Raw genomic sequence first — 18,252 nt, forward strand, 5'->3', positions numbered from 1 at the left:
ATCATCAACAGATGATCATCTACTAGCAGCAAAAATAATCTCTCAATCACAAAAATGAGAGAAACCAACTGAACAATAAATGGCTGCAACAACAAGCCTGAAACCCTAGATCGATACAAGAAAGAGACGAACTAATTTTTGGCAGTGAATGAATACAAAAGACTGAAATACTCTCTCTTTTATATCCCATATCTGAAATTTGCACTTTAGCCCAAATCTCTTCCAATAGATGATCGCGACCCTTGTAATTATCCACTTTGCACCCCTCAACTTTTTAGCTGCAATAATCTGTTGCAACAACTCATAACAACTAAACCAATTAGTAACAACCAGCCCAACATTATAGGCCCAGACAACCATAATTAAACCCAAACGAATGAAAGGCCCAAATGTACGTTATTTTAACATCCCCCCCTTCATTCATTGGGTTTAAACAGATTGATCATGCCTAACTTACTGCAGAAATGTTCAAGCTGATTAAAGCTCAAACCTTTGGTGAACAAATCAGCAAGTTGATTTTCAGATTCGACTTTCTCTGTACTTATAAACCCAGTTGCAACCTTTTCTCTTAGAAAATATAAATTAATCTCAAAATGTTTCGTTCGCTCATGAAAAACAGGATTAGCTGCTATCGATATAGCAGCATTACTGTCACAAAACACTTTAATAGGCAGTTTACACAGTACATGTAACTCATTAAGCATATTTACGACCCAAACCAACTCACAGGTGGCTGAGCACATTGCTCTATACTCAGCCTCCCCTGTAGACCTGGAAACTGTACTTTGTTTCTTGCTTTTCCAAGAAACAAGACAGTCTCCTAGGAAAATGCAATAGCCAGTAACAGACTTTCGGGTGTCTGGACATCTTGCCCAGTCCGAATCTGTATAACAAGTCAACTCTAAAGAATTACCTTTCTTAAACATTGTACCTTTTCCAGGACTCAACTTTAGAAACCTCAACAATCTTAGGGTAATTTTAAGATGAACCAACAAGGGTTTATGCATGAACTGACTTAAGTACTGAACTGTATAACTAATGTCTGGTCAGGTCAACGACAGATAAATCAATTTACCAATTAACTTCTGATAACTGGTAATATCATCTAACACATTTGTTTCTTCACTAACCTTCTTATTAATCACATGACTCAACTCTATGGGAGTATTGACAGGTTTACAACCCAGATACCTAAACTCAGTTAACAGCTCTAAACAATATTTTCTCTGATTTAAACATATTCCCTCATTATTATAGACAACCTCGAAGCCTAAAAAATACCTAAGTACTCCCAAGTCTTTGATTTGAAAACTATCACTTAAAAGTTTTTTAATCCAATTTATTTCATTATTATCATTACCAGTAACAATAATATCGTCGACATAAACAAGTAGAACAATAAACACAGAATCTTTCGACAAAGTATACAACGAATGATCACAACAACTTTGAACAAAACCAACATTAATAAGCACATCAGTTAACTTTTCGTTCCACTTTCTTGGAGCTTGTTTTAACCCATATAAAGATTTTACAAGTTTACAAACCTTATTTTCATTTTTTTGTAAAATAACCTTCAGGAAGAGACATGTATACATCCTCAGTTATAGTGCCATACAAAAACGCATTGTTAACATCTAGTTGAAACAAAGTCCACCCATTCGTTACAGCTAGACTCAAAACACATCTAACTGTAACCATTTTTACAACTGGTGAAAAGGTTTCACCAAAATCCAACCCTTCACGCTGATTATACCCTTTTGCAACTAACCTAGCTTTATATCTTTCGATTTCACCATTAGCCTTGTATTTAATTTTATAGATTCATTTACATCCTATGGGTTTTCTATTAGCAGGTAAATCAACCACTTCCCAAGTCTTATTATGAAGCAAAGCTTCCATTTCTAAGTTCATTGCTTCGATCCACTTGGGATCTTTAGCAGCTTCACTATATGTACTAGGTTCAATTGTTTTATTTAACCTACTAATAAAACAAGTAGAATCAGCAGACAAACATGCATAACTAACCACTTTATTAATGTCATACTTAACATTATTATTAAGCACATAATCTTGATAACGTTTAGGAGCAGATGTAGTTCTAGATGACCTTCTAAGACTTGTAAAAATTCCCTCAGGCAGGTTGATCTCAACATCTGACACAACAGTGTCCTTTGCCCTGCCAGACTCCACTCTATCACTACTATCTACACTAGACTCTATGTTATGACCTAAATCAACAAGTCCAGGAGTGGCAGACGTAGAGGGAATCGACTGCTGATCATCACTGACAATGTCATGAGATCTGACTATACCCTCTTCATCATTGGGAGTTTGAGATACTCCAGGTGAATATGCTTCATATAAATCAAAAAAATTTACATGAATTAAACTTTTATCAACACCAACCTTATCCACATTATCACTGAGAAGTTTAGACTTGAAAGGATAAACATGTTCATAAAACTTTATGTCTCTAGAAAAAAAAAGTTTTTTTTCTCGTCTAAACTCCACAGTTTATATCCTTTTTTAACATTTGAATAACCAATTAAGAAACACTTATCAGCGTGATAAGCGAATAGTCTATACTCATTCAACACAGTACTGAAGCATAAACAACCAAAAGACCTCAGATGCGACAAGGAGGGTTCAAACCCGAACATAAGTTCATAAGGACTCTTTCCTACTAACACAGAAGACGGAAGCCTGTTAATCAAATACACAACAATTAGCACACAATCACTCCAAAACCTCAGTGGTAGCCCACCCTGAAACATCAATGCTCTGGCTATGTTTAATAGATGTCTATGTTTACGCTCAGCTACACCATTCTGCTGTGGTGTATATGAACAAGATGTTTGGTGTATAATACCTTTTTCTTTAAAGAAAACATTCATCTAATTTTTCATAAACTCAGTTCCGTTATCACTACGAAACACTTTTTCTTTGGTTTTAAACCGAGTTAAAATAAGTTCATAAAAATCTTTTAAATTTTCAAAGACTTCCATTTTATTTCGAAGCAAATAACACCAAACAGACCTAGAGTAGTCATCAACTATAGTTAAAAAAAACTTGTATCCTTCATAACTTGCAACTCTATATGGACCCCATAAGTCTAAGTGCACTAGGTCACCAATACTCCTAGACTTATGATCACTTAAAGGAAAAGGCACTCTAACTTGTTTAGACTTGTGACAAATTTCACATGGACCATGCTCAATAGATTTAATTCCTAATGTATCTCTTAACACATCCAGAACATGATCTGAAGGGTGGCCTAACCTACTGTGCCACATATTGGATTTAAAACACTATTATAACATAAATTCACAGAATTACCATGTCTACCAACAAAATACAGCCCATTATCCTGGTTACCAGTCACCAGGATTTTCTTTGATTTCAAATCCTGTAACATACAATTACTCTCATTAAACAAAACAACAATGTTATTATCTTTAGCTAACTTATGCACAGAAAGAAGATTAACACTATACCCAGGAACATAAAAAACATCTTTTAAAACAACATTATTAATCAGTTTTAACTCACCAATTTTTAAAACATTTACCCTAGTTCCATTGGGATGACCAACTTTTAAACCACACTCAGAAACATCAACACAATTAATCATGTCTTTATCAGTTTTAATCATATGTTGATTTGCTCCCGAATCAAAACCCAACTATAATCATGTTCGAAACTCACACTACAAGAACTAACAAATCCAGTCACACATGAAGACATACCTCCCATATTAGACTTCACCTGGTCTCCCTCAGATTTACACCCACTAAGCCTATTAACTTTGAAATCTGTTTAGGAGTAAAAGGGAGAGTAGACACAGCAGAACTAGAAGGACCAGATTTATTATTATTACTATTATTTCTACCAAATGAACCACTAGTTCTCTTTTTCATACCAGGTGGATAACCAATTATCTCAAAACAACGATTAACAGTATGACCTAACATATTGCAATTAGTACACTTTAAATTTGAGTTAGGTCCCCTAAAGTTCCTTCTTCTAGAGTCAGAGTTTTGATTAGTCTGGTTTGACTTAGCTACAAAAGATACAGACTGTCCCTTTGATCCACTACTAGAGAGTCTATGTGACTCTTCTCTAGAGATCAAAGCATAAGCAGCCTTGACAGAAGGGAATAGTTCTCTTGTCAACAGATTTGTCCTCACAGGTTGATATACGTCATTTAAGCCCATGAGGAGTTGCATTAGCTTGATTAAGTTTGAAAAATCATTGTAGTCTTTGGCTGCTTGACAAGAACATGAAGGCAGATGCACCATCGCATCAAACTGCTTCCACATTGTTGTCAACTTATTATAATATTCAGCCACTGAACTACCATTTTGTGAAATACAGTTAATCCGTATATACAAGTCATAGACAACAGAACCATCTACCTTATCATATGTTTCTTTCAAGTCTGTCCAAACTTCAGAAGCAAGTTTGGAAAAGATCTGCCCTAAAAACAATTCTTCAGACAAAGAATTCAATAACCAGGTTAAGACCACAGAATTGCATCTATCCTATTGGGCATCTAAGACATCATTACCATTAGGTTTTTCACACTTACCATTTATAAAACCAAATTTATTTTTAGCTTCTAGTGCAAGTTTCATTGCACTAGACCAAACAGAGTAATTCTCAGTGCCTTTTAGTTTTATACTAACTATGGTCAGGGCACTTGAGTCACTGGGATGTAAATAAAGAGGGTCTCCTAAGTCCAACTTACTGATAAGGGTAACAGAAGTTCCCTCACCATCACCTATGATGACAATACAACAAGAAACAACAAACAATCAAACACTGATATCACAAGTTATCAACAGATAACACACAAAATAACAGACAAACTAGGGTGAAGCTGAGTCAGGGACCAGATTCCAGGTTCGTCACTCACAGGTGCCTGGACAAGCCTTTACTCAGGAGCCTCTCCTAAAGACAATCAAGATCAGACAAAAAACAACAATAGAACCACCGACACACAACAGATGCAGACACACCAAGTAGCAAATAGACAGACTCGATCAAGTGCCGGCCCGACTAGTCCGGTAAACAAGATGCCTAGACACAGACAAGAATGATGCAGGAAAAAAAAATAAAACCAAGACAAAAGACAAGAACGATCTTACAGAGGGTGCAAAGCTCCAATAAATCAGATCAGTAGTTTTCAAGAGCTACTAAATTTGATGCAGAAGAAATAACCTCAGGTCGCACTACTGGTTAGTTTGCCCAGAACCTTCTAGGGTTTCAGAGACTAACGCAGAGTCCAAATGAAGAAGACACAACGAAACCCTAAGTTAGGGTTTCAATCCACAAAGCAAGATACACCTCCAATAAGGACAGATCTAAGCAGATCTGTGGTCACCAAGGATTTCCGAGCACAGAAACCCTAGAACAAAGAACAATAAAAACAATCAGCACACAATCTTTAACACACAACGGAAGTACTATCGATCATCAATATGAGCACAGTGGCTCTGATACCATGATAAAACTATGGTATTATGATCGATTGCAACACACAACAAATTAAAATCATAATGAACACAAAATATAGCGACAAAATGGTGGCAAAACTCTTATTAAACCAACCCAAAACGATTACCCCCAATCTCCCAATAGATCTTACAAAAGTAAGATCAACAAATACAGAAATACAAGAATCAATTGATGATCATCAACAGATGATCATCTACCAGCAGCAACAATAATCTCTCAATCACAAAATGAGAGAAACCAACTGAACAGTAAATGGCTGCAACAACAAGCCTGAAACCCTAGATCGATACAAGAAAGAGACGAACTAATTTTTGGGAGTGAATGAATACAAAAGACTGAAATACTCTCTCTTTTATATCCCAGATCTGAAATGTTGCACTTTAGCCCAAATCTCTTCCAATAAATGATCACGACCCTTGTAATTATCCACTTTGCACCCCTCAACTTTTTAGCTGCAATAATCTGTTGCAACAACTCATAACAACTAAACCAATTAGTAACAATCAGCCCAACATTATAGGCCCAGACAACCATAATTAAACCCAAACGAATGAAAGGCCCAAATGCACGTTATTTTAACAGAATTCGAGGTTGAAAAATTATTCACAAAGTCACATACTATGGCGCAAAGCTTGAGCATTAGTAGTATAATTTGAAACGAGCCGAGCTCGGTGTGTTTCCATCCCTAGTGTCGAAGAAATTGTGTGTGTATTATACTGTCTTTTTAATAAAGTTTGTTATTAAAAATCATAGGTGAATTAAGACGTATATATTTGTACAACTATTATACATATGACCAAATGTTATATAATAAATATACGAATACATTTACACTGTTATAAATAAACTATATTATGGTGACTATCCACATCTAACTCCCATCTCTTCATGTCCTTTGTATTAATGTAAGAACACTATATATAGAGTTCTTTGTATTGCATGTTTACATCTCAATGAAAAAGAATTCCTATTCAATTATTCTCTATAGTCTTGTTCTCTCATGTTTAGTATAGTTGTATATGGATTGCTAATAGACCGTTGTTTTACAACACATTATCAACACGAGTTGCTGCAAGATCTTCATATCCATGATTTGAATCTTCATATCCATGATTTGGTTTTTCTTTCATCCATTCAGGTAACAATACACAAAGCTCATATTTCTACTTAGTAATTGTTTTATTATTTTAGACATCTTGAATAATGTTATCGTATCCATGAAAAGTGAAACTAAGAGTAGAAACAATTGACCTGCAGCCTTTCACCTTGGACTTCATGGCTCCATGTTTTGTACTCATTTTATTGTTTTGTATATAATCATAACTAGAAAATTTGGATTTAGTTTTGTGAATATTTTGATGGCATGAAAGTAACTGAGGAGAAATGACTGAAAAATAAATTATATCTAATTTGTTTTCAAAAAATAAATAAATAACAACATTTACAGCCTTTGAAGATTATTTTTTTCATGCAATTGCTTACGTTCTTCATTAGCATCAAATAAAAAATGTGTGACTTCTACTTTATAAAATTGGACTCTTTCATGCCATTTACTACATTTTAGATTTGTAGTATTTCAGATTTCCTCCAATATCATCATTAAGTCATCATGACTCGTGACCTCACTATTTTTTATGTATATTTTTTCTTTTGGTTGTTCTTATATGGGCTCGATGAAAATCTTGTCTAGGTTAACTAGTCATAATCTATTATTCATCCATTATAAATGTATGAAAGTTTAAATGTTATATATAGTATTTACATTTGCTAGTGACGGGTCAATATGATTATCAACATGCACATAAATTATTTGTTTGTATTAAGAATTATTTTGACATTTTGATTTCAACTAAGAAATTGTATTTAAGATGATGAGGCTAATAAACTTTGTTTGACTTATACAAGTGTGAAAAACTACGCCCAAAAAACTACGCCCAAAAAACTACGCCCAAAAATTGATATTTTACGCTCAAAAACTGAGATGTTACATCCCTATACCAAAAACCGAGCATGCTTCAAAATCAAACGTATTTCTAGCATTGATTGGATCAGTAGTTTAACTCAGGTTTAGAGACATCGAATCAAGGAGGCTTTGTTTACACCTTTCCTTTAAACCAAACCAACCATCAAAATGATTTATACAAATGTGGAAAACTAGAATAAATATGAAAGTAGAAATAATAAGTTAAAAGATTAAGTAAAATGACACCAATTAGATGGTGGTCCATTGACAAAGACGAAGTCTTTAAACACCTTGGGAGGGGAAGGTCTTGGGTTCTCGTCCCACAAACGACAAGAGTAAAAGAAATTTGCCGTTAAAAAAAAGAGTAAAATGCCAAAATTGTTCCTGGGGTTTAGTCGTTTTTGTTTTTCCATCAAAATGACTTTTTTTGTGTATTTGAGTCATTTAGGTTTGCGTTTTATCGTCATTTTCATCATCGAGTTTGACAATTTATTGCGATTTTCATCCCTTGAAATTTGGCCTTTAGAGGTGAAAATTGCTGATTTCAAACTTTTTAAATGAAACTAGCGCCTACCAAAGACGCAAAAATGATAGTATCATTTTACTCTAAGTTAAAAAACTAGCACATTTTTTTTTTTTGTCTAAGTTACTTTTCTCAAAAGATATGATGACATTCACTTTTCCCTGAATCACTTTCAACAAGATATGAGTAGGAGAGGTACACTTGACCTGGACGACTTCAGAGACTGCATTGAAAAAAAGCCAACACTTGCATCCAAAGGATTAAAGTAAGATAATACAGTATGATAAAAAAATATCTTATCCAGTTGAATATCGTGAGTCCTGACGTAATGAACGACTGTCTAGTCTTAGTGGAACCGAGTCTGCAATAGGGTGGTGCAATGAGTCGATATAGATAATTTTCTATTTAAAAAAAAGTATTTTCATTCATTGTTTTGATAAGTGGTTAAATAAGCATTTCGAAGGACAAAATATTATGACTTATGCACGTTGAAAAAAAAATAATTTAGTTGTATATTATACTAGTTATCAATATCAATATATATTAAAATAAGTAAGATAATAAACCATACTTAAAAATATTTATTTCATCCAACACAGAACATGAAAAAAATAGATACGAGTAGTCGAGATTGCTGATGTTATCAGTAGTAAAATAGATATTAGTTTTTGAAAGATTACTAATGATGGTTTCATCTACAATAACACTATACGATTATGAGGGCATGAAAGGGGGACGTGAAGCGCAATGTGACAGTCACACAAGTGGCGAAGCTTGAGATTTCCGACTGGGGGGTCGGAAGTCACCGGACCTAAAATTATACCTTAAAAGTTATAAAACCGGGGGATCGAAAACGTATATATCTAAAAAATTCTATACGAAACGTACATACATAACACTACTGAGCGAAAAGTTCGGGGGGTCGGGCGCCCCTCCCGGCCCCTTCAAAGCTACGCCCATGAGTCACACAGCAACCCTAAAAAATGACATGGTGTCAAAAAAGCGGGGTGGTATAAGGCGTGGAAGAATGGTGTGGTGTGACACATGATTTACACTTTCTATATTTAAAAAATATAACATGACTTACTCTTAGCCTATAAGTTAGGATCTGTAATTATGTAATTATCTCATTACCTAGAATAGGAGATTGTACATTGTTATATATATTGGAATGAATATACAGAGCAGGCAAGCGATTACATTACATCTTCCTACATGGTATCAGGCCAACCCTAGGCCACCATCTGGCGCCACCCTCTTCCTGTCAACTTCTTCTTCCCGTCGACCCCTTATCCCCTCACTTTCACAAACACTTCTGTTCCCATGGATTCCAGGCTTCACCCGGCGGTTACCGTCACCAACATCAAGACCTGCATTCCTATCGTCCTTGAATCAGACTCTGCTCAATACTCGACGTGGTCGGAATTCTTCCGTATCCACTGTCGTGCTTTCCTCGTCTCTGACCATCTCGAACCACGCCCGAAAACCACCACTACCGACACCAGCAAAACCACCACCGACACCGACGCAGACAAAACATCTCCTCCGAAGTCCTCTCTTGATTCGTGGGAGCGGTTGGATGCCATAGTCCTTCAATGGATCTATGGCACCATCTCCCCGGATCTTGTTCAAACTATAATGAAGAAGGGCTCCACTGCCTATGACGCGTGGGCTGCCCTGGAAACCTTGTTTCAAGACAACAAAGCTATTCGAGCACTCTACCTGAAGCAGAAGTTTAACTCCACTCGTCTCGAAAGTTTTTCTAACATGGCTGCATATTGTCAAGAACTTAAAGTTCTCGCTGATCAACTTAATAATGTTAAAGCTCCTGTTGATGATCAATCTCTCGTGTTTCAAGCACTAGCCGGCCTCACCGATGCTGATGAAAGTGTTGCCACTGTCCTAGGCAACACCAAACCCTTGCCGTCTTTTAATGAAGTGCGTTCACAGCTCTGTATGAACGAGACCCTCAAACATCATCAAGCCACACACTCCGCCATAACAGTCGGCTCGGCTCTCCACACCACCGCTCAACCTGCTACCACCAACCCTCGCTCTCCAAACAACTCTACCCCTTCTAATGATTACCGCACCGACACCTCCAACCCCAACAAGCGTGGTCGTGGTAACGGACGTGGCCGCGGTCACGGTCGTGGACGCTCTTCCTGGAACCGCAACCGCAATCCCACATCCCCGGGCCCCCAGTTCTCGGCCCCTTTCACTTGGCCATATGGCCCCACTCCTTGGCCCAATACACAAAATCAAGCACCACAGTGGCCAAACTGGGCCTCGGCCCCCTGCCCCTACCCAACCGTCCCACAGCCAAATCACAGCAACAATACGGGTCAGGGAATTCTCGGTCCACGCCCCAACTCAGCCAACGCAGCCTACACCCCTACCGACATCGCACAAGCAAGGTACACGATGAGCTTAAACCCGCCCGATTGGAACTCTATGATGGACACCGGTGCTACGGGACATTATCTGCAACCGTCAGGTACATCTTATTCTCATGTAGATAAGAGCACTAATCAATTTATTATTGTCGGTGACGGAAGTACCATCCCGGTCACTGGTCAAGGCAACCTTACCTTACCACCGCCCTACCCGCCTTTTAAACTGAATAATGTCCTCTACTCACCTAAACTAATCAAAAACCTTATATCCGTTTGTCGGCTATGCACCAACAACTCTCTTTCTATAGAATTTGACCCATTTGGTTTTCTTGTGAAGGATCTCAAGACCCGGATCCCTATCCTCCAGTGCAACAGCAGCGGTGACTTGTACCCACTCCTGCCACCTCCTAGTTCATAACGGACCACACCAAGTACCTTTGCTGCTCTCACTCAACGCCTATGGCACCAGCGCCTAGGCCATCCGGGATCTAGTCCTTTACATTCATTGAAAAATTCTAGTTCAATTTCTTTTGATAAACTCAGTAATAAAACATTATGTCATTCTTGTGTTTTGGGTAAAAGTGTACGTTTACCTTTTACACAATCTACGTCACACACGGTTGCACCCTTTGATATTATCCATAGTGATATCTGGACATCGCCGGTGTTAAGCACAAGCGGTCACAGATATTATATATTGTTCCTTGATGATTATACAAATTTTTTGTGGACCTACCCAATCTCAAACAAATCCCAAGTATACTCTATATTCACCACCTTTGCAACCCAAATTAAAACTCAATTTGAACGCCCAATCAAAACATTTCAGTGTGACAATGGTACCGAATACATCAACCACAACTTCAAACAATATTGTACAAAAAATGGCATGTTGTTTCGCCTCTCTTGTCCCCACACATCTTCTCAAAATGGTAAGGCGGAACGCAAATCCGCTCTATCAACAACATCATCCGCACCTTACTTACCCACGCCCAACTTCCGCCATCCTTTTGGCATCATGCCCTTGACATGGCCACATACCTTCACAATATAATACCCGCCAAAATTCTCAAAAACCATACCCCTACAGAAATTCTATATCATCGCATTCCTTCTTACGAACACCTCCGGGTGTTCGGCTCCCTTTGCTATCCCCTCACCCCATCGACCACCACTCACAAACTTGCACCCTGATCCCACCCCTGTGTTTTCCTTGGCTACCCCCTACAACACCGGGGGTATAAGTGCTATGACCTTCACACAAATCAAATCATCACATCTCGTCACGTTATGTTTGACGAGACCATTTTTCCCTTTCATCACATCCACTCCTCACCCACCAAATACGACTTCCTATCTGCCCCCCTACACCCAACCGTCTGGTCCCACATCTCCCCCTCACTCGCCACAAATACCCACCCACCAAATACTTCCCCCCAACTGTTTCCTCCCCAGCCGATTCATCCCCAATGGCTCCTTCAAGCCTAACAGCCCATTCCATCTCTCCCACTAGCCCACCCCCTCAAAGCCCAACTACCTCTTTTATACCTCCCTCACCACAACAGTCCACTTCTCACTCAACCCAATCCCCTAATCCAACACATCCTCACGGCCCTCACACTCCCTCCTCTATCACGACCCCTACTCCTTCCCCACTAACCACTCCACCAGGCCCACCCAACCCGCAACCCAGCCACCCAACCCGCTCCATGCGAAGCCAAGCCATGGATGGCATTCATAAACCCGAACTTCACTTTGATCTTCACACTACCGCCATTATACCCATCCCTAAAAACCCAACCTATGCCTTGTCCTCAACGGAATGGTATAACGCCATGCTGACTGAATATAATGCTCTTATTGAAAATGAGACTTGTGAACTTGTTCCTAGACACCCGCAGATGAATGTTATCCGCAGTATGTGGTTATTTAAACACAAATTTAATTCTGACGGTTCTTTGGAACGTTACAAGGCTCGGTTAGTTTGTGATGGCAGGTTACAACAGTCAACAGGTAAGGATTGATTGTGGTGAAACTTTTAGCCATGTGGTGAAACCAGCCACAATCCGCACGGTTCTCACTATTGCTCTCACCAAGGCATGGCCGGTTCACCAGGTCGATGTCACCAACGCCTTCTTACATGACACTCTCAATGAAACCGTGTACATGTATCAGCCAATGGGATTTCGCAACAAGCAATTCCCTAACCACGTTTTTCGGCTCAAAAAATCTTTATACGGTCTCAAACAGGCACCTAGAGCATGGTACCAACGATTTACCGATCATGTCCTTCATATGGGGTTTATTCAAAGCAGAAGTGATAATTCTCTCTTCATACTTCACCATCAAGAGCGTACTGCCTACCTCCTTCTATACGTTGATGACATACTTCTTGTTACTTCTTCACATAAACTTCGTCAACACCTCATGGCTAGTCTAGCAAGTGAATTCGCCATGAAAGATCTCGGGCCCTTGAGCTATTTTTGGGAATTTCTGTTACTCGACACAACAACTCTATGTTTCTCTCCCAACATGCTTATGCTGATGATATTATTCACCGTGCGGGTATGCGATCATGCAAACCAGTGGACACACTGGTTGACACTCAGCCGAAACTATCTTCCACCTCGGGAACCGCGTTTGAAGATCCCTCTCTGTATCGTAGCTTGGCTGGTTCCCTTCAGTATATCACCTTCACCAGACCTGATCTAAGCTATGCAGTTCAACAGATTTGCATGCACATGCATGCACCAATGAATTCCCATTGGCAGGCTCTTAAGAGAATAATCAGATATTTACAAGGCACAGCTTCTTATGGCCTTACTCTTGAGCCTTCTCCCTCTGTTGCTCTGACTGCCTTCACTGACGCAGATTGGGTTGGCTGCCTTGACACCCGTCGATCCACCTCAGGTTACTGCGTTTATTTTGGACCCACTCTTCTATCTTGGTCGTCCAAACGTCAACCAACTGTCTCCCGGTCCAGTGCTGAAGCCGAATACCGAGGAGTTGCTAATGTCGTCTCAGAGATATGCTGGCTCCGCAACCTGCTTCTTGAGCTTCGCCACCCGCCCAACAAAGCCACGCTAGTCTATTGTGACAACGTCAGTGCCGTTTATCTGTTAGGCAATCCTGTTCAACACCAACGAACGAAACACACTGAATTGGACATCCACTTTGTTCGTGAACAGGTTCAACGTGGTTTAATTCGTGTGCATCATGTCTCCTCTTGTCATCAGATAGCAGACATCTTCACCAAAGGGCTTCCTCACGCTTTATTCGAAGAATTCAGATCCAGTCTCAGCATCCGTAAACCTCCCGCTTCGACTGCGGGGGTATCTTAGCCTATAAGTTAGGATATGTAATTATGTAATTATCTCATTACCTAGAATAGGAGATTGTACATTGTTATATATATATATATATATATATATATATATATATATATATATTGGAATGAATATACAGAGAAGGCAAGCGATTACATTACATCTTCCTACACTTACACTTTTTATATTTAAAAAATATAACAAATCCGTTAAATGTAATAAAAACATTAATACTAATAAAATAAAGAGTTAATTGCACGGATGGTCCCTGTGGTTTCACGTTTTTTCACGTTTAGTCCCCACCTTTTGAAAATAGCAGGTATGCTCCCTATGGTTTGTCATTTTGTTACTCGGATAGTCCATGGGTAGATATCAGTTAGTTTAGAAATAACTGGTATGCTCCATATGGTTTTCATTTTGTTACCCGGATAGTCCCTAGAGTAAATGTCACGGGACTATCCGAGTAACAAAATGACAAACTATATGGAACATACCTGCTATTTTCAAAAGGTGGGGACTAAACGTGAAAAAATGTTAAACCATAGGGACCATCCGGGCAATTAACTCTAAAATAAAAGATAGATAATAAAAATTAGAGTTAATTGCTCGGATGGTCCCTGTGGTTTCACGTTTTTTCACGTTTAGTCCCCACATTTTGAAAATAGCATGTATGCTCCCTATGGTTTGTCATTTTGTTACTCGGATAGTCCCCCAACATTTACTCTGGGGACTATCCGAGTAACAAAATGACAAACCATAGGGAGCATACATGCTATTTTCAAACTAACTGACATCTACTCAGGGACTATCCGAGTAACAAAATGACAAACCATAGGGAGCATACCTGCTATTTTCAAAAGGTGAGGACTAAACGTGAAAAAAGTTGAAACCACAGGGACCATCCGAGCAATTAACTCTAAAAATTACATAATTCAACATATAAATTAATCATTGCAAAATTCAAATTAAACATTAAACCTTAACATAATTAAACATAAATAAACGGAAAAACACAATTAAACAAACATTCTTATTATTTGCCATGCCGAAACGTGTTTGAAGTCACGGTCATACGTATGTTTGTAGTTGACGAGGATCACTTAAATCACGTCATCTTCCGTGAGCTCACCATCGTCGTTTCCACATCATTGAAAAGCATATCAAATCTTGAACTTTTCAAACGAATAGACCTGAAACATGAAGAAAGTCTATTCACGTTTCGGGTGGTCTCACCTATGTGAATACAAAATTGTTGGAAAATCCGTTCCCAAAACAAAGCAGAGGGTTAAGGAGGCACTTCGTCGTTAAGGGTTGCGAGCGAAGATGTAGCCAACACAATCTCTTCTGCTTTGGTCCATGGAGTCATTGTCATTTTATATAAATTTTTGAAGAGAGAAATGAGATGAAAATTGAGAGAGTATTGTGAGAAATGAGAGTGTTTTGTGTGATAAAATGGTAGAATTTGTTAGATTAAAACAGGAGTTATTTTTTTAAGAGAAACAACTTTTTTTTTTTAAAACAACCATTGTGGCTTTGTCTAGAATCTATATATCTATATCTATATAACTATATAAAGGAAATCTAATGGATAGAAATGTAATTTAACATCACGTACAAACTTTATAACAACATGTACAAGTAAATGAAGCCTTTTTAGAGGGGTTAAATTTATTTTTGAAGTTTATTTTTTGTTGTGTTATGTCAAATGCGAACCCGAGAAATGAAAGGGATTTCGAGCAGTTGGTCGATGACATGATAGATAAATATCTTGACACGATCATATCCATTTTCAAGTATTAGACTAGATAGTCCAAGATGAAATATATTAAAACCATTCAAGCCCACCAGTCTACATTGTGTTATGGTGAGATTTTTCAAGTTTGCACAGTGAGAGAAAAGACCAGCACCCCTGTCAGTATTCTCATAATGCATTGAGACATAACTGAGATTTAAGAGGCGTGTTAAAATGGAACATAATCCCAGATTGTCTAAAGAAGTGCTTTTATCATGTGTCATGTGGTAAACAAATACCAAGGGTGTATACAGATCTCTATTCGGTCATCTTTCCAAGCTTTTACACACGAATATGTGGTTCCCAATTTGCGAAACATAATCCCAGGTTGTGTAAAGAAGCGCTTTTATCATGTGTCATATTAGATGCGTATCACGTGGGAGAAACTAGCTAGGACTAGACCCTTGAAGTTGTCATTTGATAATCACATGTGCCAATCACACATGGCAGTTCATTTGATAAAATACGTGGGAGAAAAGACCAGCACGCTTGTCGTTCCGTATTTTCTTCTTTTCTAATTCTCGAAGAATCTTGTAACGTATTCTCTGTTTCTCTAAATCGTCTGTAAAATTATGTTTCTATAATATGACACATGATAAAAGCGCTTCTTTAGACAATCTGGGCACTGATTTTTTGAAGTTTATTTTTTGTTGTTGATGTGTGCGAAGTGTAATATAATTTAGATGTATATTTAAGCCCTTTTTACACTTTTAGCCAAGTTTTAAATTTATAAAACACGATATTTACTAACACTAAACACACATATGGGCAAGTGCACCCATCGTGGACGTAGTATAGTGTTGGTAAGATACCGAGGTCGTCCAAGGACACAAGAGCTTTTAGTACCGGTTTATCCTCAACGTCTAATCAAATCAAAAAGTTAGAAAAGGTTTTTTAAACTAAGAAAATAAAAACTAACTAAATGCTGAAAAATAAAATAAAAATAAAAACAGATAGACAAGATGAATCACTTGGATCCGACTCGTGTATTAGTATAACCTTTGATTATTTTCGCACTTTTGCACTTGTTTAAGAGATTATCTTAGTTATTGTAGTAGGTCCCTCTTTTGAAGGCGACGTTACCCTCAACCCAGTAGTTTGAGTCAGCAAGGATACAATCCTAAAGGGTTGGATTATTGGAAGATAACGAATTAAGTTATTAATGCAAATTATGGTAGGCCCCGCTTTTGGCGGTGACGTTACCCTCGACTAAGTAGTCTGAGTCAGCAGGGATACAGTCCTAAATAGCTGGGTTATAGTATTAATAGTAGTTAACTTATGAGGGGGTCAAAGAGTTCGGATCCCCGCCATCCAATACCTATGGGCATTGAAGGAGATCCTACTAAATTTGACCCAGGTCCCTTGCAGGACCTCTAAACGCTGAACAAGGGCAAGACCCTTACCAAACCGTTCCCTTAACCCCCGACCAGGTAGCCAACATACCTCCATATAGACAGTGGAGATATGAATGGTGAAAATCTTTTATTTTATATAGACAGTAAAATAATGCCAAGACACCACGGACAAACGATAAGGAAAGATCACCTTCAACATAAGTAACTAGTTATTAAAGTCATTAATACAAAACCAAATAAAAAGTGCAAAAGATTAAAAATAAAAAGTATTATACTAAACACTTGTCTTCACCAAGTGATGTAAGAGACTTAGGCAAACATGGCCTTAATTGTCAAGAACTCTTACGATCAATCTTGGATCCCGAGACGACTCACACACTCTATGATGGACAATGAATGATGGTGATGGATGATGGTGTTATGGTGGTGGTGGGTGGTGGATGAAGTGTGAGAGAGGTGGTGTGCCAAGGGATGAGTTGAAATGAAGCCAAGCACTCCTATTTATAGGGTGAACAGAAGGCTGGGCACGGCCCCGTGTCCGCTGGACACGCCCCCGTGCCCGTCTGACACTATCTCTTCATTAATTGTAATTCGCAATTACAATTAATGCGCCTGCTGTACTTTCGCCACGCCCCCGTGCTCACTGGACACGGCCCCGTGGTGGGCAATAGAAGCTTCTATAGGTTTGTCTTTTCTGCTGCTTCTTGGGCACGGCCCCGTGCTGGCTGAGCACGGGGCGTGTTCAGTCTTCTGACTTCTCTTTTCTGCTTGGGAGGATGCCGTTGAGGGGTCGGGCAATCCACTTTTGTTCCTTTTCTTGTATTTATGTTAGATTTAGCTGTCTTTTTGCTTCTTTTATGAATTTGAGCTCATTTCATCCTGAAAATAAAAAAGGAAGACAAAAACACTCTTTTTCCAACATTAGTACTTAAAAAGGGTTAGTTTTATGCCTCATTTGATGTAATTTATATGTTGCATTTTACACACATCAGTTGTGTTGTGTCGAATGCGAACCCGAGAAACGAAAGGGATTTCGAGCAGTTGGTCGATGACATGATACATAAAGATCTTGACACGATTATATCCATTTTCAAGTATTAGACTAGATAGTCCAGGATGAAATATATTAAAACCATTCAAGTCCACCAATCTACAATATGTTATGGTGAGATTTTTCAAGTTTGCACTGTCGGAGAAAAGACCAGCACCCTTGTCAGTATTGTCCTTTAAATTCGCATAAACATATATTCGTTTCATAACCTACTCCTATAAATAAACAACAACTCACCCAAGACCGACCTCTGGATCACACATGATAAAAGCGCTTCTCTAGACAATCTGGGATTATGTTCCATTTTATGACACATGACACATGAT

The 18,252-nt window shown here is 38.5% G+C and overlaps 1 protein-coding gene across 1 annotated transcript; it reads right to left on the bottom strand.

Annotated features, from left to right (window-relative positions):
• Positions 1-416: 416 nt before the first annotated feature.
• Positions 417-4,637, bottom strand: LOC110932108. Its single transcript, XM_022175468.1, has 7 exons — positions 4,592-4,637; positions 3,789-4,492; positions 3,572-3,685; positions 3,340-3,409; positions 1,867-2,357; positions 1,575-1,803; positions 417-1,042 (listed from the first exon to the last, which is right to left on the bottom strand). Exons 1-7 carry the CDS (start codon positions 4,635-4,637, stop codon positions 417-419), a joined length of 2,280 nt encoding a protein of 759 aa, XP_022031160.1.
• Between the last annotated feature and the right edge of the window lie 13,615 nt (positions 4,638-18,252).

The sequence above is a fragment of the Helianthus annuus genome, chromosome 16 (assembly GCF_002127325.2).
Source record: "Helianthus annuus cultivar XRQ/B chromosome 16, HanXRQr2.0-SUNRISE, whole genome shotgun sequence".
Lineage (NCBI taxonomy): Eukaryota > Viridiplantae > Streptophyta > Magnoliopsida > Asterales > Asteraceae > Helianthus > Helianthus annuus.

Excerpts from the sequence above, each read along its gene's own strand:
- LOC110932108 (XM_022175468.1), bottom strand. The coding sequence starts at position 4,637 with ATGAAACTTGCACTAGAAGCTAAAAATAAATTTGGTTTTATAAATG. Across the intron at positions 3,410-3,571 it reads GTCATCCCAATGGAACTAGG|GATTTGAAATCAAAGAAAAT; the intron begins GTAAATGTTTTA and ends TGTATGTTACAG. Across the intron at positions 1,804-1,866 it reads ATAATAAGACTTGGGAAGTG|GCTAATGGTGAAATCGAAAG; the intron begins GTTGATTTACCT and ends ATTAAATACAAG.